Genomic DNA, 21954 nt, shown 5'->3' with positions numbered 1-21954 from the left:
TCAGATGCATAAGGGGGTGCATGTGTCTGGAATTTGCAGTGGCTGGAGGCCCTGGAGCACCCATTCTCTCTCTCTCCATCTGCCTCTTTCTCTCTCTCAAATAAAATAAATTTAAAAAAAATTTTAAAAAAAATTAAGTTTGAACTATGTAAACAATTAAGGCAAGAGAAATACAGAGGAACAGCTTTTTAGAAGTCAGGCATATCTTATTCTTTAAACATGTAATAGTTACATGTACAGGCAGAACATGTTAAGTAAGGCAGCATAAAGTTTTGGCATTTGTCTTTGGTAACATCTTTGATTAGTTTAGATACCTGTGTGGGTACCAATTACCCAGGGAAGGTTGAAAGCAGGGCCGTAGAGTATGAAATCATTTATTTTAGGTGAAGACCATTGTTTGAGCATGGAGCTGTGCCCTAAGACAGAGAATATGTATGTCTTAAGAGTTAATTTAGTTACGAGCAATAAACCTGAGATACCAGAGAACATAAAAGAGCAGAATTTGGTCTTTGTTGAACTAAAACAGATGAACTCTCACACAACCTTTTACAAATCTGTTTTAAAGAGAAAACTGTTGACTAATTAATTTTTTTTCCCTGAGGTAGGGTCTCACTCTAGCTCAGGCTGACCTGGAATTCACTATGTAGTCTCAGGGTGTCCTCGAACTCACAGTAATCCTCCTACTTCTGTACCTCTGCCTCCTGAGTGCTGGGATTAAAGGTGTGTGCTACCACATCTGGCCATCTTTTGTTGTTTAATCTTACTGTTTACATGTTTAAACCATTTTAAACTTGTATGGACCATATTTAAAGCTTTCTTTTCTTTCTTTCTTTCTTTTTTTTTTTTTTTTTAGGTAGGGTCTTGCTCTAGTCCAGGCTGACTTGGAATTCACTATATAGCCTCAGGGTGGCCTCAAATTCATAGAGATCCTCTTACCTCTGCCTCCCGAGTGCTGGGATTAAAGGCATCCACCACCGTGCTTGGCTTAAATATCTTTCTTAATAAGGTTTTATGTATCTATTAGAATGACATTTTATTAAACAAAAATTTTTTTTCAAGGTAGGGTCTCAGTCTGTCTCAGGCTGACCTGGATTTAACTGCATAGTCTCAGGGTGGCCTCGAACTCACAGCACTCCTCCTACCTCTGCCTCCTGAGTACTGGGATTAAAGGCGTGTGCCACCACACCTGGCTTATTAAACAAATTTTTAACTAATGGGAAAAGATATAAGAGCAAAATACATAGAAATCTATTGTTGTAAACAGAGAAGCAGATGTTTTATCCAATAAAAGGAAGACTTTATCCATAGGAAAACATATAAATTTAGCATTTGGATACAATTCAATCATAGCAACTTTTTTATAACTTCTGTTTTTATGGTTTTTGTTCTTGTGGTTAATTATAAATTGTCTGGGTTCTGATTGTCTGTCCTCCCATTCCTTGGGTCAGCAGTCTCCCTAGACTCCCCCCTTTTTGACTATTCATAAGGTCAGTTATATTATTTTCATATTTTGACTTTTATGTTGTATTTGGATAAGGTTTAAATGAACAAAACTCATTAAAATGAATCTTGATTTTGTTAAACATGTAGTTTTTTTTCAGTAGTCAAAATTTAATGGTAGGAAATACAGGCATAGCTCAATTTTAACTTTTGAGACATGGCAGTATAAGTGAATTTATCAACTTGTTACAAAGAGTAAAGTCTGAATTATATGAACAATTAAGATGAGAAAAAATATGAAAAATGAAAACCTTTAAGTTAACCCATTTTATCAAGGCAACTTAAACCTTTTTCAGCTTAAGTCCCACAACCTTTTTATATCACTTTCATATCCTTTTAATAACATGCCTTATAACAATCATTTATCTCATAGTCTTTTCTGATCTAAAACATCTCTTTCTGTAGAAGTAGGATTAGAATTTGGTATACAAATATGTCTACCACATGTAGTAACCATGAACAAGCATGTTGTTAAAATCATAGAGTTTAATTATTGTAAGTACATTGTAAACCTGTTTCCAATAATTTATTATCTTAAAATATATGAGCATTAGAATACTTAGTGACCATAAGCATTAGAACAATTAATGACCATGAATTTAGTCATATATAAAGACAGACGACATGAAACATAGGACACATGACATAACATGGTTGGCCAATATTAGACATGACAACATCCTTGTCAAGATTTTAGTTATTTTAAATTGGTGAGGACTTAAATCTTAACAGGGCAACAGCCAGTGGTTTAAATTTAAAGTTGACTATTTTTCCTTTGGTGGCTTATAATAAAAAAAAGGGGGAAATGAGAGAAAAAGGAAAAAAACCCTAGAAGATGAATAGTGATTTTAACTTTTAGCAAGGAGAGAAAAATTAGATATCCATATGTAGGAGAAGTTAAAGAGGCCCAGTGAAGACAGGAGTTTCTTTTTGGAGGCAGGGTTTGTATTTGACTTAGTGGGATGGCTCAAATTTGGTGTAAGAGGAAAGAGAACCTGTTAAGTCATGGCCAGCTGGTGAAACTGTGTGTGAGTTTTAGAAGGGGCAGAAGCAGGGAAGGGAACCTCGCACCATTTGCTGTGGCATTTCATCGGAGAAAGTTACCAATGAGAATGTTGAAATCCAAGGTACCAAATTCAGGCCAGTGTTGGCCATTGTTTACTGGCCAAATTTGAATAGAGAGTTGGAGTAATTTCATAGGTAGGAGCTCAGAGTCCGAGTTCTTTTAAATTAGCTTTGAGACATGTCAATGGAATATTTTTTGGGAACAGATAATTTAGAGCCCATTTTGGAGGACAGATACTAAGGGAGTGGCCAATCCCACCACCAGGGACATCTCCCAGGCTTAAGGAGGGCAAACAAAACCCAAAGATTAGGAGGGAGTGTCCTTGCACTCATAATGCTTAAGGTGTCCAGTGGAGTGATACATGGGGGGTGGGGGACTCCCAGAGCCTCCTATTGTCCAGGGACTGAAAAGTGAGAAATGCCCAAAGTTTCGAAGGTCTGAGACAGAGCACCTCCACCACAGACCAACAGTGAGTACCTTGTCTCGAACATTGTGATCTGATGAGGGTATGAGTGCAGCAGATCACATGGTGTGAGGCCTCTAGTCCAGAGTTCAGAAGTCCAGTGGGAGAGGGTACAGGCAGCTGTTTAGTTCAGAGTAGTAAGCACAGTGAACTTTTGTGCTACTTGAGAGTGAAACATTGACATTGTAGTCCATTGTTGAAATCGTAGTCACATGGGTATGGCTTTTGGTTTTTCATTTGTCAAACTTCATTTTGCAATTTGTGTACATAGTAGGCAATTATCTCATGTTGATCTTATGAACAGGAAAGGAAACAGCTCTTCAGGAGAGTGATACTTATCAGAGCCATTAGGAAAGGAACTCCTATATCATATTAAACCTATTAGCCATTAGGATTGGTTATTGTCCATGTATGAGTTTTCTTGCATGTGACATGACATTTACAGGTGACATGAACATTATATTAAGGTTGAAAAGTAATAATACAGCATTTCCTACCTGTGAGCTACATGGTAATCCTCCAAAGAGGGTCCTACCTATATATCCCCTGTGAGTGTGTCCTCATATGGGAAGAATTTTGCAGATCTAGTTCAACTGACATCTTGAGGTCATCCTAGTAATGAATCTCGATTCATTAGCGACAACCCTAAATCCAGTGCCAAGTCAGAAGAAAAGGTATGCCGAATGTCTGTAATTCTAGCTCTTGGAAGCTAGAGGCAAGACAGCCAGTAATTCAAGGGCATTCATGACTACATAGCAAGTTTTGAGGCCAGCCTGGGTTATATACCCTACCACAAAGAAAAAACTCCAAGGGCTGGAGAGATGACTTAGTGGTTAAGGCACTTGCCTGCAAAGCTAAAGGATCCTGGTTCAATTCTCCAGGACCCACATAAGTCAGATGCAGAAGTGTGCCGACCCGCAGCACAGAATCGAACAGTACCCGAGGGAAGGAGCAGGAATGAACCTGGGGCAAGAACACAAGGAATGGAGCCAAGACAAGTTCTGATCAAGGCTCAAGCTTATTCAGGCAGCTGCAAGCTTATCAATAATCTCCCAACTAAGAAAAGCCCAGGCCCAGATGGATTCACTGCTGAATTTTACCAGACCTTTAAGGAAAAGCTAACACCATTGCTTCTTAAGCTTTTCCAGGAAACAGAAAAAGAAGGAATTCTTCCAAACTCCTTCTATGAGGCCAGCATCACCCTGATACCAAAACCAGGCAAAGACAGAACAAAAAAAGAAAATTACAGACCAACCTCCCTCATGAACATAGATGCAAAAATTCTCAACAAAATATTGGCAAACAGAATACAAGAGTATATCAAAAAGATCATTCACCCTGATCAAGCAGGCTTTATCCCAGAGATGCAGGGAGGGTTCAATATATGCAAATCTATAAATGTAATACATTATATAAACAGGTTGAAGGACAAAAATCACATGATCATCTCATTGGACGCAGAGAAAGCATTTGACAAAATCCAACATCCCTTCATGATAAAAGTCCTACAGAAACTGGGAATAGAAGGAACATATCTCAATATCATAAAAGCTATTTATGACAAGCCTATAGCCAACATATTACTGAATAGGAAAAAACTGGAAGCTTTTCCACTAAAATCAGGAACAAGACAAGGGTGTCCACTGTCCCCACTTTTATTTAATATAGTTTTGGAAGTCTTAGCCATAGCAATAAGGCAAGAGACACAAATAAAAGGGTTACAAATTGGAAAGGAAGAGATCAAGTTATCATTATTTGCAGATGACATGATTCTATACATAAAGGACCCTAAAGACTCTACCAGCAAACTGTTAGAGCTGATCAAAACCTACAACCATGTAGCAGGATACAAAATAAATACACAGAAATCAGTAGCCTTCATATATGCTAACAACAAACATACAGAGGATGAAATCAGAGAATCACTCCCATTCACAATTGCATCAAAAAATAAATAAATAAAATAAAGTATCTTGGAATAAACCTAACCAAGGAAGTAAAGAATCTCTACAATGAGAACTTTAAAACACTCAAGCAAGAAATTGCAGAAGACACTAGAAAGTGGAGAAACATCCCTTGTTCCTGGATTGGAAGAATCAATATTATGAAAATGGCAATCTTACCAAAAGCAATTTAATGCAATCCCTATCAAAATTCCAAAAGCTTTCTTCATGAAAATAGTAAAAACAATCCAAAAATTAATTTGGACTCACAAAATACCTCACATATCTAAAATAATACTGAGCAACAAAAATAAGGCTGGTGGTATCACCATACCCATTTTTAACCTATACTACAGAGCCATAGTAACAAAAACAGCATGGTACTGACACAAAAACAGACATGTAGATCAGTGGAACAGAATAGAGGACCCAGATGTAAGCCCAGGTAGCTATAGCCACCTGATATTCGATAAAAATGCCAAAAATACTCATTGGAGGACAGAGAGCCTCTTCAGCAAATGGTGTTGGGAAAACTGGATATATATCTGCAGAAGGATGAAAATAGATTCTTGTCTCTCACCATGCACAAGAATTAAGTCCAAATGGATTAAAGACCTTAACATCAGACCTGAAACTAAAACTGCTAGAGGAAAAAGTAGGCGAAACCCTTCAACATATTGGTCTTGGCAAAGACTTTCTGAATACAACCCCAATTGCTCAGGCAATAAAACCACAGATTAATCACTGGGACCTCATGAAATTACAAAGATTTTGTACTGCAAAGGACACAGTGAAAAAAGCAAAGAGGCAACCTACAGAATGGGAAAAAATCTTCGCCAGCTATATATCTGATAGAGAATTAATATCTAGGATATACAAAGAACTCAAAAAGTTAAATAATAAGGAGTCAAACAAGCCAATCAAAAAATGGGCTATGGAGCTAAATAGAGCATTCTCAAAGGAAGAAATACGAATGGCATATAAGCAGCTAAAAAAATGTTCTACGTCTCTAGTCATCAGGGAAATGCAGACTAAAACTACATTGAGATTCCATCTCACTCCTGTCAGATTGGCCACCATCATGAAAACAAATGATCATAAATGTTGGCGGGGATGTGGAAAAAGAGGAACCCTTCTACACTGCTGGTGGGAATGCAATCTGGTCCAGCCATTGTGGAAATCGGTGTGGAGGTTCCTAAAACAGCTAAAGATTGATCTACCATATGACCCAGCTATAGCACTCCTAGGTATATATCCGAAGGACTCATCTCATTTCCTTAGAAGTACGTGCTCAACCATGTTTATTGCTGCTCAATTTATAATAGCTGGGAAATGGAACCAGCCTAGATGTCCCTCAACTGATGAGTGGATAATGAAGATGTAGCACATTTATACAATGGAGTTCTACTCAGCAGTAAAGAAAAATGAAGTTATGAAATTTGCAGAAAAATGGATGGACCTGGAAAGGATTATACTAAGTGAGGTAACCCAGGCCCAAAAAGCCAAGTGCCACATGTTCTCTCTCATATGTGGATCCTAGCTACAGATTACTGGGCTTCTGCGTGAGAATGAAAATACTTAGTAGCAGAGGCCAGTAAGTTAAAAAGTTAAAAAGGAGACCTAAAGGGAAGAGAAAGGAAGGGAGGAGGGTACTTAATAGGTTGATACTGTATATATGTAAGTACAATGATTGAGATGGGGAGCTAATATGATGGAGAATGGAATTTCAAAGGGGAAAGTGGGGGGGGGTATTACCATGGGATATTTTTTTATAATCATGGAATATGCTAATAAAAATTAAAAATTAAAAAAAAATAAAAATAAAAGAATGTAGATCTTACTTGTTTGTAACAGTCAACAGGGTTAAATAAACCATATTTGAAATATGTAATATCACTCCAATACTTTACCAGACAAATTTCCCAACTATACCTTTGGAACAATCTTCTCATATAAATTATTACTTATATGTACTTCAGAAGGGAAAGCAATTTTTCTGAGTCATAGGAAAAATGAGTTAAGAAATCTAGAATCCAACTTGTCTCTCATCTCACTCCACTAATACCTCCACTCTGCCACAAAGCTGCCACAGGACCATTTAAACAGTCCTTTCTGGCTCTGCTCTCAGGATGAAGGCCACCCACCACCCTGTTTCCCACATAAACACAGTATTTTCCCCACCTCCTTTAGCCTGCATTCAATCAGACCCCACAGCTCATGCCCTTTGGGCACAAACAGAACATTATGTCACCAGGTTCTGCTAGTCAATAGCAGCATACATCTCTCCTCATCACAAAGTGTCCATCACAGCCATCAGGCTCCAACTGGATTCATGCCCCGGATTAAGTGTTCACGCAGCCACAGGACTGCGCAGTGACCAGTGGTCCACACTCTTGAAGGAACTACAAAGCACATTGTTTTTCTCTGAGCACCATCAGGGACACGGATGCTCATGTGACTTCCTCCTCCCCTTGGAACTCCTGCACTGTCAGGGGCAAAACTATAAAGCCATTAACTCTTTCGTGGCATGGATGGTGTGGGCCCATAACGAAAAGCATGTCTGAGGAGATTCCATTGAACTAGGAGTGAAGATTTGATGGGAAAGAAGAGCAGAGAATAGGAATGGGGCCAGGAGCCTTCTGCAAACCCCAAACCCTGATCCGCATCATTCCCTCAGGCCCGGTTTTATGGAAGTCAAAGAAGCCCTCTAGACATTGGAATCCTACAGATACTCTTTCAACCAACTATGCGACCATCATGGACCGAGTACAGTATCATAATAAAATGTTGAACAAACCACTTAAATAAAATGCCTTTACACGCTGGTCACTGCGGCTCACATCTTTAATTCCAGCACTTGGAAGGCTGAAGAAGGAGCATTGCCATGAATTCAAGGCCAGCCTGGGCAACAGAGTGAGTTCCAGGTTAGCCTAGGCTAGTGTGGGACTCTGACTTGAAAAATCCATTTACATTATTTTGGTCTATAGATTTGATTCCATCACCCAGTAGTTATCAACAAAACATTTTCACTGATAACTCTCTAAATTTCTTTCTTTCCTATTTTGGGTATTACATTGTTGAGATCACACTGTATATCTGGCATGTTCTAATTTTCTGTAAGAATAAATGTTGTGTTAACCACAAAAAAAAAAAAAAGAAAGCTTTTCTTAGGTTTTCCCAATGGACTTTCTTGCATCATCTATTAACCAGTTTGCCCTGGCATTTATCAAAAAGTTACCTGAAGCTGCTGAAGGGAAAAACATCTTTTCTCCCTGGGGAATCTCCACATTCTTGGCCATGGTGTACTTAGGTACCAAAGGAAACAGTGCAGCTCAGATAAGGCAGGAATTCAGTCCTGGCAGGGTTGGAGAAATACACTTTGATTTCCAGATGCTCATGGCAGAACTCAAGCCGGACAACTCTTAATACTAACAACTGCCAATACAATATGTGGGGAAAGAATGCACCCATTTCATAATAAATATTTAGAGGATGTGAGGACATATTTTGGTGCAGAGGCACAGCCTGTTAACTCTGTGGAAGCTTCTGACTGGATGCAGAGGAGATCAACACTTGGGTGGAGAGCAGCTCTGAGGGTAAAAGTCCAAACGTCACATGTTCTCTCTCATATGTGGATCCTAGCTACAAATGATTGTACTTCTATGTGAGTAGGAATAGAGCTCGGTAGTAGAGGCCAGTAAGCTAGAAAGGAGATATAAAAGGAACAGAAAGGGAGGGTGGGGGGACTTAATAGGATGGTATTGCATATATATGTAAGTAGACAACAGTTAATGGGGATAAACAGGCCTAAGTAAGGTCAGGGGAAGAGGTTGAGTAAAGGGAAGGTGGAGGGAGGGCTAATCAAAACTTAAGAGGATATAAATAAGTCATATGGAAACCTACTTTTTTGGACAACGGAACACTCAGAAGTCATACATTGTTAGTAGAAAATTTTCAGTGCCAGGGATGGTCACTGATAACCCTAAAACATTACAGGCCCTTGGCTTCCACCAGGAATAGATGGTAAGACCTTATTGCTGAAGACTCCACATACATGGGCTGCAATGTCATTGAGAAATCCTGCTGGAGCTGAGCTGAAAACCTCCTCCTTGTAGACCAGCTGACAGAAAGTTGGGAAAAGCTACGCTGCATGCAGGTCAATGAGAGAGAGAGATGAATCACCAGTGAAGATAATCAACAGCGGACACTGCAAGCCTTAAATTTGGCCAGCTAGGCCAAATGAGCCAATAGGTGCAATAGTGGCACGTCTGTTATGGGGGAACCAACTGCCCTCTAACTGGACAGTAGGCCCACTCCATGGAAGGCAATACATCCCTGATACTGAAAACCTACAACAGGGGTAGTCATGAGCCCTAGGAATGTAACATCTGCTGCTGTCTGGCTAAATGTATATACTGTGCTCATCAAACTTCCCAGTAAGCACTTCTCTTAATGTTCATACCCATATATTAATGCTACTCTCACTTTTTGTTAGAGATGCTTCTCTTTTCAGATGGCAGTGACCTTGGGGTGAGTCAGGAGATATCATGGTGCTGTGAAGAAGTGACAGAGGAGTGCTCAGCACTGAAATATCTCTATCACACCTTTCAAGGCTCAGGGCCCATTGAGGAAGAGGTGGTAGAAAGAATGTAAAAGCCAAAGGAAGAGTAAGACTCCTTACAACATGCTCCTCCAGATACAAAATGGCCTGGATATCCATGACCTCACAGTGCCTGACACTACCTACACAAGACCATCATAATAGGAGGAAAAGATCATGACTTCAAAATAAAAGACTGATTGAAAAGGGAAGGAGGTATGGTAAAGAGTGGAGACTCAAAGGGGCAAGTGGGGCAAGGGAGGGAATTACCATGGAATGTTGCAAAGCCAAAGGGCCAAGGTTTGATTTTTTTTAGGACCCATGTAAGCCAGATGCACAAGGGGGCACATGCATCTTGAGTTTGTTTGCAGTGGTTGGAGGGCCTGGCGTACCCATACTCTCTCTCTTTCTCTGACAAGTAAATAAATAAATAGAATAAAAATATTTTTAAAAAAGAGTAAGAGGGGCTGGAGAGATGGCTTAGTGGTTAAGCGCTTGCCTGTGAAGCCTAAGGACCCCGGTTCGAGGCTCAGTTCCCCAGGTCCCACGTTAGCCAGATGCACAAGGGGGCGCACGTGTCTGGAGTTCGTTTGCAGAGGCTGGAAGCCCTGGCGCACCCATTCTCTCTCCCCCCCTCTATCTGTCTTTCTCTCTGTGTCTGTCGCTCTCAAATTAAAAAAAAAATTAAAAAAAAAAAAAGAGTAAGAGACAAGGGCTATAAAATAGTGATACAATTCTGTCTGTTTATTTGGCGTTTTATTTTGTTAAGTGTTCCATGACAATATATCATTATCATTAGGGAAAACTGTGTTATGGACATATGGGAAAAGTCTGTATTTTGTTAACTATTCTGTGACTATAATTGTTTCCCAAAATAAAAAAATTAAAATAATGTAAAAAGTTTTGCCATACTCATATTTTCTTTAAAATAGTTTTATTTAGCGGGGTGTGGTGGTGCATACCTTTACTCCCAGAACTCAGGAGGCAGAATTAGGAGGATTGCTGTGAATCCGAGGCTACCCTGAAACTACAATGTGAATTCCAGGTCAGCCTGAGCTAGAGACAGACCCTACCTCAAAAAAAAAAAAAACAAAAAAAATAACCTAAGGAAAAAAGTTTTTACTTATTTCTTGGGGAGCGTATGTGTGTGTGAGAGAGGCAGACAGAGAATGGATGTGCCAGGGCCTCCAGCACGGCACCCAATTCCAGCTACCTTGTGTATCTAACTTAGGTGGATCCTGGGGAATCAAACCTCTGTCGTTCGGCTTCACAGGCAAGCACCTTAACTGCCAAGCCATCTCTCCAGTCACATTTCCTATTCTCACCTTTCTTATGACCTAGAAAAGTAAATCTCTTGCTGATATGTTAGATTTAAGAACCTATTTTTACTGTCCGATCTGCCATCTGCAGTGGGGCCACCGCCAAGATGCAGATTTTCATGAAAACCCTTATGGGGAAGTACATCACGCTTGAGGTTGAACCCTCGGACACTATACAAAATGTAAAGGCCAAGAGCCAGGATAAGGAAGGAATTCCTCCTGAGCAGCAGAGGCTGATCTTTGCTGAAAAGCAACAGGAAGATGGGCGTACTTTGTCTGACTACAACATTCAAAAGGAGTCCACCCTTCATCTTGTACTGAGACTTAGTGGTGGTGCTAAAAAGAGGACGAAGTCTTACACCACTCCCAAGAAAAATAAGTACAAGAGAAAGGTTAAGTTGGCTGTCCTGGAATATTATAAGGTGGAGGAAAATGGTAAAATTAGTTGCCTTCGTTGAGAGTGTCCTGATGAGTGTGGGGCTGGGGTTTTTATGGCCAGCCACTTTGACAGACCTTACTGTGGCAAGTGTTGTTTGACTGGGGGCTTCAACAAACCAGAAGACAAATAAATAATTGTGTATATGAGTTAATAAAAGCCTCAGACTTTAAAAAAAAAAAAAAAAGCCAGGCGTGGTGGTATGCGCCTTTAATCCCAGCACTCAGGAGGCAGAGGTAGGAGAATCACCATGAGTTTGAGGCCACCTGAGACTACATAGTGAAATCCAGGTCAGCATGAGCTAGAGTGAGACCCTACCTCAAAAAAAGAAAAAAAAAAAAAAAAAAGAACGAACCTATTTTTAATATAAAATCGTCAGAAAATGGCTTTTAAAATATCTCTCTGCTACCCCTTGGCAGTGCTAGAGTCTTACATCAGTACCTCACATAACAGGTAAGCACTATTACTGAGCTACAGCCTCATCTTACTGGGATTAAAGGCATGTGCCACCATGCCTGGCTTGTTTCCCCTTTTAGAAAGCTTTTGTTGTATTACTTAATAGTCTATTTACATATTTAAGGTATCTCCCTTTATCTTTGGTCATACATTTCTGAGTGTTTAAGACCAAGCAGATAGCTAAAATTAAACCAAGGATTAATTCTGAGGTCACTAATGACTCTCCACAGGAGATTTTAGGGACCTGGGAGTAAACCTATAACTTCTCCGATATTGGTGTCTGTTAGGATGAGTCAGGTCCGTGCTGGCCAAGTAGTTTTCCCTTCTTTGGGAAGACAGGAGCAGTAATTGCTCCACAATTGTGACTCTCCTGTTTCAGACTGTACATCAATTTTGTTTGGGTCTCTGTATCCTCCCTGCTCAGAAAGACAGGTGACTTACCAGGGGGCCAGTGTAGAAGTGTCCCATCAACTCCAGTGGCCTCATGACCTGGGAGCACAGGCCAAAATACTGGCCCTTTTTTGCTCCGATGATTCCAATTGGCTTTGGCTTCTACATAGGTGATTAACACACTTAGAAAGGAAGTTACACCAGCCTCAATATATGTACGTACAGAGGACATTTCATTACTAAAACAGGTCTAGTTAAACAATAGCACAAGCGCCAGGCATGGTGGCACATGCCTTTAATCCTAGCACTCGGGAGGCAGAGGTAGGAGGATCACTGTGAGTTCAAGGCCACCCTGAGACTACAGAGTGAATTCCAGGTCAGCCTGAGCTAGAGTGAGACACTGCATCAAATAATTGGGGGAAAAAAATGGCACAAGAGCTTAAAGTCATTTTGTCCAACCATTTTTTTTTTTTTTTAGTTGTCCTGTGGTAGCACAGGCCATATCTGAAGCATAGAAAGTAGACACAACTTACCCTTTAAATATCTAATAGCTATAAATGCAGGCAGAACCTGTTACCAGTCTTGAAAACAATACAAATCTAAACCAATTAATTTAACCTAGAAATTGTCAGAAAGGGACAAGTAACACAATATAAAATCTTGGCACCTGTGTTTGAAAACATCTTTGGGCCAGGCATGGTGGCTCTTGCCTTTAATCCCAGTACTCAGCACTTGGGAGGCAGAGGTAGAAGAATCGCCATGAGTTTGAGGCCACCTGAGACTACATAGTGAATTCCAGGTCAGCCTGGGCTACAGTGAATACCTCAAAAAAAAAAAGAAAGAAAAAGGGGCTGGAGAGATGGCTTAGCAGTTAAGGCATTTGCCTGCGAAGCCAAAGGACCTCATTTTGATTCCCCAGGACCCACGTAGGTCAGATGCACAAGGGGGCACATGTGTCTGGAGTTCGTATGCAGTGGCTAAAGGCCCTAGCGTGCCCATTTTCTCTCCTTTCCTCTTTCCCTAACAAATAAATAAAAATAAAATATTTTTTAAAAAATCTAACCTCTCCTGGTCAGGATTACAACAGAAACCTCTTGCAGACCTGGCCACATATTCAACTGAGAACACAAAGCATGGTCCATGGTAAACACCGCCTTTCTCAGAAAATCCTCAAAACCAGATCATGAGGTAGGAACGTTTATTATTTCAAGTCCAGGGAGAAGTCACTTGCCCAGTGCCACAAAAGGAAGCAAGTGCCTACAAAGATCTCATCGTAGGTTTGCATGACTGTGGAGCCTAGGACTTGCAACAGGCTCAGCACTGTGACCCAGACACAGACCTCTCCCTTACTCCCTATTGTTGAGAGAGCTGTAGGCACTGCAGGGTCCGAGAGAAATAAGGGGGCGGGGGTGCCAGAAGCTCTCTGGTGGCACCCCTGCTCCTGGTGCCGGGAAGGAGGAGGCAATGCAGGTGGAGGTGCAAGGGCATCTGGGCGGCCTGGGAGGGAGTCAGGTGCAGGCGTCTGAGGAGAATTTCATCCAGGACCTAGGATTGGAGGGGACATCGCAGCCTTCAGCTACATGTGTTTGCAGCCAGTCGGGCACCCAGAGCTAATGGAGGAGGGAGTGAGGCTACATATCCTCCCAGGTCTGTAGCTGCTATTTTCTTTCTCCACACACACAGAGCTACACTACAATTCTCAGCCCCTCTTGCATCTGGAGAGGCCACATGATTGAGCCCCTCTGAAGCTTTTAGAAAGGCACATGTTGCTTCTAGGTATGGCCCATAAAATCACTCCTGTGAACCTCTGGTCTTCCTCACTGGACAGATAGTCGCAGGCCCACTGCTACCTGGAGCAAAGTCATCTACTACTGCATTCCCATTCGTTGGACATAACACCAGAGGAAAAATCACACTCTACTTCTTTTGCTCCTTGCACCAAATAGCTTTAAAAAGACAGCAGACAAAGGGGCTGATAGAAACCTCTTACTGGGCATATGGACAGTAGGCCTTGGAGAACAGTGTCACTTGCCAAAACCACGTAGTACTATGGGGCACAGGAAGTCAAGGCAGCTGCCTCCCAGCCTCAGTAGGCAAAGCTGCACCAGGTGATGCCAAACCACACCCAAGGAGGGAGCAGGCAGGTGGGCCTGGGTACCTGTCTCTGGGGCTTGGTGCTCTCAGCTGGCAACAGGATGCGCTGGCCCAAGACAGTGCCCATGCGAACAGCATAAGTGTGGTCTCCCAGCAGAGGGCAGAGCTGTAGCACCATGTGAACCTGTAGCTGATTGGGGAACACTGGGCAACACAAGTGAGGGATGTAGAGACAGTTGCTCTTCCTAACCACCCTTTCTCAGATCCTGTAGATCTGTAGGTGGCCCCTGCCTCCAGACAGCGGCACAGGAGTAGGTCAGAACTGTAAAAGTTGGTTACCTATGTGGCCTATCAGATTCAACCTTGAGGCTGAAGCTCTGGAACAAAGAACCACATCTGCTTTGGAGACAGGCTGTAAACTCAGAGCTGCCACCTCCAGCCAGGCCTGCTCTCGCACTCTTGGGGTCCACCAGATGCTCCCCTTGCCTCCACCAACCAAGTACTGTTGAGACCCACCTGTCAGTGGCTGCAACTGGACCAGGGCACAGCCATGGCCTGTGGCCATTACATGGAAGTGGCTAATGGTCTTCTTGATGCCTTTCTGGGTGTCCTTTCGAGATGGGGACTCCACTGGAACAGCCTGTGGTGCCAGCCAAGAACAAACATCCACACCTGGGAGTGCCACCCACACATCTTGCTGCTACATGGACAGTGGAACCAGTCACCCCTGCCCAGACTCCTCTGCAGGGCTGTATGCCTGGAAGGACTCTCCTCCCTGGTAGCCCCTGACTCACAAGATTGATACCATTGAGACATTCCAGCTTCAGAGCCACAGAGATCTTCCCCTCACGAGGAGCTGGGATGCCATACGTGACAGCACTGAGAAAGGGCAGGAGGAGGTCACAAGGTGGCAGACTGAGACCTCCCCATAGCCCCAGGAGCTGCCTGCACCTCTCACCAGTAAGTGGCTGTGGGTCTCTGGGCTCTCCTTGAGTGGCTGAAGAACTTTTGGAGGTGGCTTGCTGTCTGGGGACAACTGGAGAGGAGCACAAGCCCAGAGGCCTCCCTGGAAGAAGAGGGCAAAAAGAATATCTGCTTAAGGCCAGTAACACCAGGATAATCCAGACCTCCTGAGAAACAAGTCTTAAGACCATGCAGTGTTTCTCATTTTGTCCTGGCCTCCAGGGAGCTCAGTCACATGCCTAACAGTTACTAACTGGCAAGTACTAAGTGTCTACCCTTTGGCAGGTACAGTAGCTGTAAAAAACCCCTTATGCATCACTCACTTCTCTGGTGCTCGGACAACCTGGAGCTCCCGCTCCCTGAGCCCCAGGGACTGGCTCAGCTGTGGCAGTACCGACAGCAAGGTCAGCTCTCCTGGTTTTCCTGGAAAATAAAGAGGGAAAAGGAGAAGTTGCTCCCAAAAGCCAACAGGTCATACTTGACTCTCCAGCCCACTATTCCTCCTTCCCTTCCCCCTCCTCAGTCCTACCTGTCACAGGTAGACCCTGTGGCTTGTTCAGTGTCAACAGAGGCCCTAAAACATACATTACATGGGCATCAGAAAGAGCAATGGTGGTCAACCTGCATGAGCAGGTCTATGAACATTTTTCCCCCAGTCACCTCAGCATGACTCCACTTCTCAAGAGTTATTGGCCAGGCGTGGTGGCGCACGCCTTTAATCCCAGCACTGAGGAGGCAGAGGTAGGAGGATCATGGTGAGTTCAAGGCCACCCTGAGACTACATAGTGAATTCCAGGTCAGCTTGGGCTACAGTGAAACCCTACCTCGAAAAACCGAAAAAAGTAAAATAAAAAAGAATTATCGACCCACTGTAAACTGAATTTCTGTTTCTCACAGAAGTCACCTGTCACCATCTTAGGGCCTTTGCACTTGCTGTCTCTTCTGTCCCCCCCACCCCTTTTTTTTGGTTTCAAGGGAGGGTCCTGCTCTAGAACAGGCTGACCTGGAATCCACTATGCAGTCTCAGCAATCCTCCTACCTCTGCTTCCAAAGTGCTGGGATTAAAGGTATGTGCCACCACACTGGACTTTCTGTCCCAGTTTTTCATAGGCCTGGCTCATACTGCCCTGACTGTCAATCTAGACAGGACTGACTCCTCAATAAAATGCTGGTCCTCCTGTTCCTTGTAACCATAACACTTTGTTTACAGCACTGATTTTTAATATTTTTATTTTTATTTATTTATTTGAGAGAGAGGAAAAGGTAGATAGAATGGGTGTGTCAGGACCTCCAGCCACTGCAAAGGAAGGCCAGACGCATTTGGCTTATGTGGGTCCTGGAGAGTTGAACCTGGGTCCTTTGACTTTACAGGCAAATACTGCTAAGCCCTTTCTCCAGCCCTAATTTTTAATACTTTATTTATTTATTTGCAAGAGAGAAAGAGACACACACACACAGAGAATGGGTATGCTAGGGACTCCAATCACTGCAAAAGAACTCCAGGTGCATGGGCCACATTGGGCACCTGGCTTACATGGTCCTGGGGAATTGAACCAAGATCCTTAGGCTTCGCAGGCAAACACCCTAACTACTAAGGCATTTCCCCAGCCCGATTTTTTTTCTTCTTTCCCCAGACAGAATCTTGGCCTCAAACTGGCAATCCTCCTGCTTCCACCTCCCTGGTGTTGGGATTACAGGCGTCTACCACTAGCTTCAGCGGTGATTTTCTGATTAGTTTCTCACACTAGACTATTGGCTCTCTTGGGGCAGAAACCTTGTTTTCAGCACTGTGTGGCTCTGATGGGACACAGCACATGTTCAGAAAATATGTGCAAAATGAACGCATCACTACATGAATTCAGGTTCAGAGAAACTGAGTTATTTTCCTGAAGTCACAAAGCATGCTGCTTAGGCTACAATAGCTTATTACAGCAGATCTTAGAATGGTGTGCCTGTTCCCAAGTCTGTGAACCTCAGTGACAGGATGTGTCTGCACCTGCAGAGCAGGAGGGCCCCTCACCTTCCCGGTCCACCACGGCGGCCCTCAGCGCGTCAACCAGCTCCTCCCGCCCGAGAGTCTCTGTCCGCAGCCTTCCGGGAAAGGGCTGCTCCACGGCCGGACCCGTGGGCCTGCGGGAGCCTCGAGCGTGCGCCGGTCGCCTGGAAGGGGTGCGAGAGGCGACTAGGGACCCGCGGGAGGCCGGCGGGGCTGCGCCTCCGAAACTCCTCCCGTCCGAGCCCCGCGGACCAGCGCCCCGCCCCGCTCCCCACCCCACCCTCGGAGGGCGCGGGGCGCCCGGTGCCGTGCAGCACAGCGGGGCCAGAACCCGCGGGGACGGGATCCCAATCCCTCCCCTCGTCCTGGCCTTCTTCCGACGGGAAAGCGGGAGATTGTAATCACCGGGTCTCGCTGCTGAAGCCCGCGCCCCCGAGCGGCGCGCACAGCCCCAGCCCCCGCAGCCAGCCTCCCGGCAGCCCCCTCCACACTCGCAGGGTGCCCATCCCGGAGCGAGCGCGCGCACGTGCGCCCGCGCGGCCTGCTCCCGCCCGCAGCGCGCTGACTGGCCCAGCCAGCTGTCAGCCAGCGCCGGGGGGCGTGGCTCCGAGCCCCTGGGCCCGACCCGGAAGGAAATGTGGAATTTCTCATTCGGGCTCTTGGGAAAACAGGCACAAAAGTGGAGTTTACTTTGGGCGGACTTACCTGGTTTAGGTTAAAACCTGGACGAGCCTGGCCTGGTGTGGAGACTGCGTTACCTGCGAGTTCTAGTTTTGCCAGAACGGTCAGGATGGCATCTGGTTCTCTCATGGAGCTCTTGTCCATGCCTGACTGAACAGAAAACTTTCTCTTAATTTTTCCTTCAGCATTTTCATGGTGGCATTAGTCGCTAAGATGCCCTCCTATTTTAATATTTTATTTGTTTACAAGCAGACAGATACAGAGAGGGACAGAGAATGGGTGCCAGGACCTCTAACCCACTGCAAAGGAACTCCTGATGCATGCACTACTTTGTGCATCTGGCTTGCATGGGTACTGAGGAATTGAACCTGGGTTCTTAGGCTTCGCAGACAAGCACCTTAACCGCTAAGCCATCTCTCCAGCCTCTCGATATTAAAAAAAAATCATCCTCAGGGGGCACATCTTAGAGGAACAACTCTTTAAAGCTACTGCAGACAGTAGGTGGTAGTAATTTTTGGTTTCCTTACCATGGCACAGTGGATGTGGCATTGTGGACTCCCGGGGAGACAGAATATGAGATGGGCTCTTGAGAAGGGAGACCTCCAACGTCATCCCTCTGTCAGTTCTGCTTTCAGACCCAGGTCCTCCTCCTGGGGAACAACCTCCTTTTTTTCCATTAAACAGTTACTATTAGCCAAGACTACCCACCTTGCCTGGGCCCAAAGTGGTGACCTTGCCTTCTTTCACTGTGCCATAGCAAATAGCAGCTTCTCTCTTTTTCTTTCAAACATGTGTTGGATAATTTTGCTGATCTCTTTCTATGGTGCATGGCTTTTCTGGTAGGATATTATGTACAGGCTGATTCCCAAGACATACTAAACGCTTCCCACCTTCAAGAGAACAATTGGAAACAACATGGAAGAGCTACTCTTAAAGCAGAACATTCTGGATCCAAGATATAAAAAATTGGCTTTCTTCTAAATTTCCCTGCTTGTTATGAACCTGATGAGTTGATTAGTCTCTAAATCTGGATATGTGTTTAAAAGAGTTTCCCTAGCTTTTAAGGGCAGAATATATAGACTGAATAACAGAATATAAGCTTTTGACCTAAACATTTAAAAAGATACTTCCATCTGTAAGGACTTCTTCCTCTCTGTTGTTTAGCCCTCAGAAACATGTGGATAATTATTTGCTGTAGATCTACATAAATAACTTCACCAGTGATCTTTTATGTTATTGAATCTTACATCTCAAAAGATATAAAGTTACGGGTGGGAGAAATGGCTTAGTGGTTAAGGACACCTGTACCCACGTAGGCCAGATGCACAAGGTGGCACATGCACCTGGAGTTCAATTACACTGACTAGAGGCCCTGAGTGCCCATTCTCTCTCTGTCTGCCTCTTTGTCTCTCAAATACATAAATAAATAAAATATTTTTTAAAAAGATATAAAGTTGCAATGTAATTTTCTTAAGGTGCACCTAGGAGATATTTGTCATGTTTCATGCAAATTTTACTTTTTTGGTTTTTTGAGGTAGGGGTCTTACTGTAGCTCATGCTGACCTGGAATTCATTACGTAGTTTCAGGATGGCCTTGAACTCATGGTGATCCTCCTACCTCTGCTTCCTGAGTGTTAGGAGTAAAGGTGTGCATCACCACATCCTACTTCATGTTTATTTATTTTATTTTATTTTTTTTTGGTTTTTCGAGGTAGGGTCTCACTCTGGTCCAGGCTGACCTGGAATAAACTCTGTAGTCTCAGGGTGGCCTTGAACTCACGGCGATCCTCCTACCTCTGCCTCCTGAATGCTGGGATTAAAGGCGGGTGCCACCACGCCCGGCTTTCATGTTTATTTTTGTATGTTGTCTTGTCAGAAGAAAATAGAGCATAACAATAGGTTTTGGCCACTTCAAGTTTTCTTTTGTTTTTCGAGGTAGGGTTTCACTCTATCTGAGGTTGACCTAGAATTCACTCTGTAGTCTCAGGGTGGCCTCAAACTCATAGTGATCCTCCTATATCTTTCTTTTTTAAAAAATTGTTTATTTTGGGCTGGAGAGATGGCTTAGCGGTTAAATGCTTGCCTGTGAAGCCTAAGGACCCTGGTTCGAGGCTCGATTCTCCAGGACCCACATTAGCCAGATGCACAAGGGGGTGCACACGTCTGGAGTTCGTTTGCAGTAGCTGAAGGCCCTGGCATACCCATTCTCTCTCTCTCTCTCTGCTTCTTTTTCTCTCTGTTGCTCTCAAATAAATAAATAAAAATAAACAAAAAATGGTTTATTTTTATTTATTCATTTATTAGAAGACAGAGAAAATGAGAGACAGTGAGAATGGGCACACCAGAGCCTCTAGCCACTGAAAACAAACTCCAGATGCATGTGTATCTGGTTTACATAGGACCTGGAGAATGGAAGCTGGGTCCTTAGGCTTCACAGGCATGTGCCTTAACCGCTAAACCATCTCTCCAGCCCCGATAGCACACACCTTTAATCCCAGCACTTGGGAGGCAGAGGTAGGAGGATTGCTGAGAGTTCAAGGCCACCCTGAGACTACATAGTAAATTCCAGGTCAGCCTGAGCTAGAGTGAGACCCTGCTTCAAAAAAAATAAATAAATAAAAATAAATAAATAAAAATAAATAAATAAATAAACCCAGGCCCAGAAAGCCAAGCACCACATGTTCTCTCTCATATGTGGATCCTAGCTACAGATGATTGGGCTTCTGCGTGAGAATGAAAATACTTAGTAGCAGAGGCCAGTAAGTTAAAAAGTTAAAAAGGAGACATAAAGGGAAGAGAAAGGAAGGGAGGAGGGTACTTAATAGGTTGATATTGTATATATGTAATATATACAATATGTATATATGTAAGTACAATGATTGTGATGGGGAGGTAATATGATGGAGAATGGAATTTCAAAGGGGAAAGTGTGGGCGGGGGGAGGGAGGGAATTACCATGGGATTTTTTTATAATCATGGAAAATGCTAATAAAATTAAAAAAAAATAATAAAACAAAATACTTTTGATATACCAACTTAAAGTGTGAATGTATGTGATGTGAATGTTTTGGTGACATATTAAAAGGCCTTCTAATTACATATTCATAAATTTAAGTAAACTTGACTTTTTAATTTTAATATTATTTATTATTTATTTGAGAGAGGGAACGGGCACACCAGGTATAAGGAAAATGTAAGAGAAAAGCAAAAGAGAACATCAGACATGATCTCTACAGACAGATTGTTTATTGAGAGGTACAGTGAGGGGCAGTAGGCTTCCCACAGGATGAAGGCTGAAGCACTGAAGTAGGCTGGGGTTTAAACTTATAAGGAGGATCCTAAGAAAAACACTGTGCCAGCTGCAGGTCCAAGGAAAGTAGATAAAGAACTGTAGTTATTTGTGTCCTTGCTCAGAATAAGCTTTTTTAGCAAACTTGTCTAGGGAGGATATCCCACCAGATGGTTTTTGTTTCCTCAAGGTTTTCTGGGCTAAGGGAAGTTTATCAATCATGGGGAGTAGTTAGGCCTTTCAAGGCCACATGCCTCTGAGGCTTCTTTATTGCTTGCTAGTCTTAGGGATAGCTGTTAGCTCTTTAGTTCCTTCTAGTTTTCATAGAAGGCTATTAACCCTTCAGTCCAGACTCCAGAAAGATAAAAAAGATTGGGGAGAACTGGGAATGAGTGGGGCATTTAGGGGAGGACTGCATGGCCAGAATGGGGGTGACAAGCTCTTCTCCAACTACTTTTTGCTGGGAAGGGTAGTAAATCTTGGGGTGTCCCATGTAGTCCTGTGGAAGTTGGATGTTCAGGGGCTGATATTAAGTGGCCATGAGAAATTTAGTGACTCACTGTGAAGTGAAGGTGTGTATTCTGTCTTTGAGGAATTTAGTGAGGTATCTGAGTATGTAAGGACCAAAAAAATAGAATTAAGCCAGGCCTGGTGGTGCATGCCTTTAATCCCAGCACTGGGGAGGCAGAGGTAGGAGAATCACCCTGAGTTCGAGGCCACCCTGAGATTACATAGTGAATTCCAGGTCAGCCTGAGCC

At 43.3% G+C, this 21954-nt stretch overlaps 1 protein-coding gene and 1 pseudogene across 1 annotated transcript; one reads left to right on the top strand and one right to left on the bottom strand.

Moving 5' to 3' along the window:
- The first annotated feature begins 10998 nt into the window (after positions 1-10998).
- On the top strand, positions 10999-11460 carry LOC101601081 (annotated as a pseudogene).
- Positions 11461-13357: 1897 nt separating this feature from the next.
- On the bottom strand, positions 13358-18051 carry Rpusd3 (RNA pseudouridine synthase D3). Its single transcript, XM_045133379.1, has 10 exons — positions 17932-18051; positions 17632-17804; positions 17251-17390; positions 15760-15804; positions 15554-15653; positions 15226-15333; positions 15062-15146; positions 14784-14967; positions 14332-14471; positions 13358-13718 (listed from the first exon to the last, which is right to left on the bottom strand). The coding sequence occupies exons 1-10, from the start codon at positions 18049-18051 to the stop codon at positions 13527-13529; spliced, it is 1287 nt and encodes a 428-aa protein (XP_044989314.1). The 3' UTR covers positions 13358-13526.
- Positions 18052-21954: the final 3903 nt, after the last annotated feature.

The sequence above is a fragment of the Jaculus jaculus genome, chromosome 14 (assembly GCF_020740685.1).
Source record: "Jaculus jaculus isolate mJacJac1 chromosome 14, mJacJac1.mat.Y.cur, whole genome shotgun sequence".
In the NCBI taxonomy this organism is placed as follows: domain Eukaryota; kingdom Metazoa; phylum Chordata; class Mammalia; order Rodentia; family Dipodidae; genus Jaculus; species Jaculus jaculus.
This window is presented reverse-complemented; position numbering and strand designations above follow the sequence as displayed.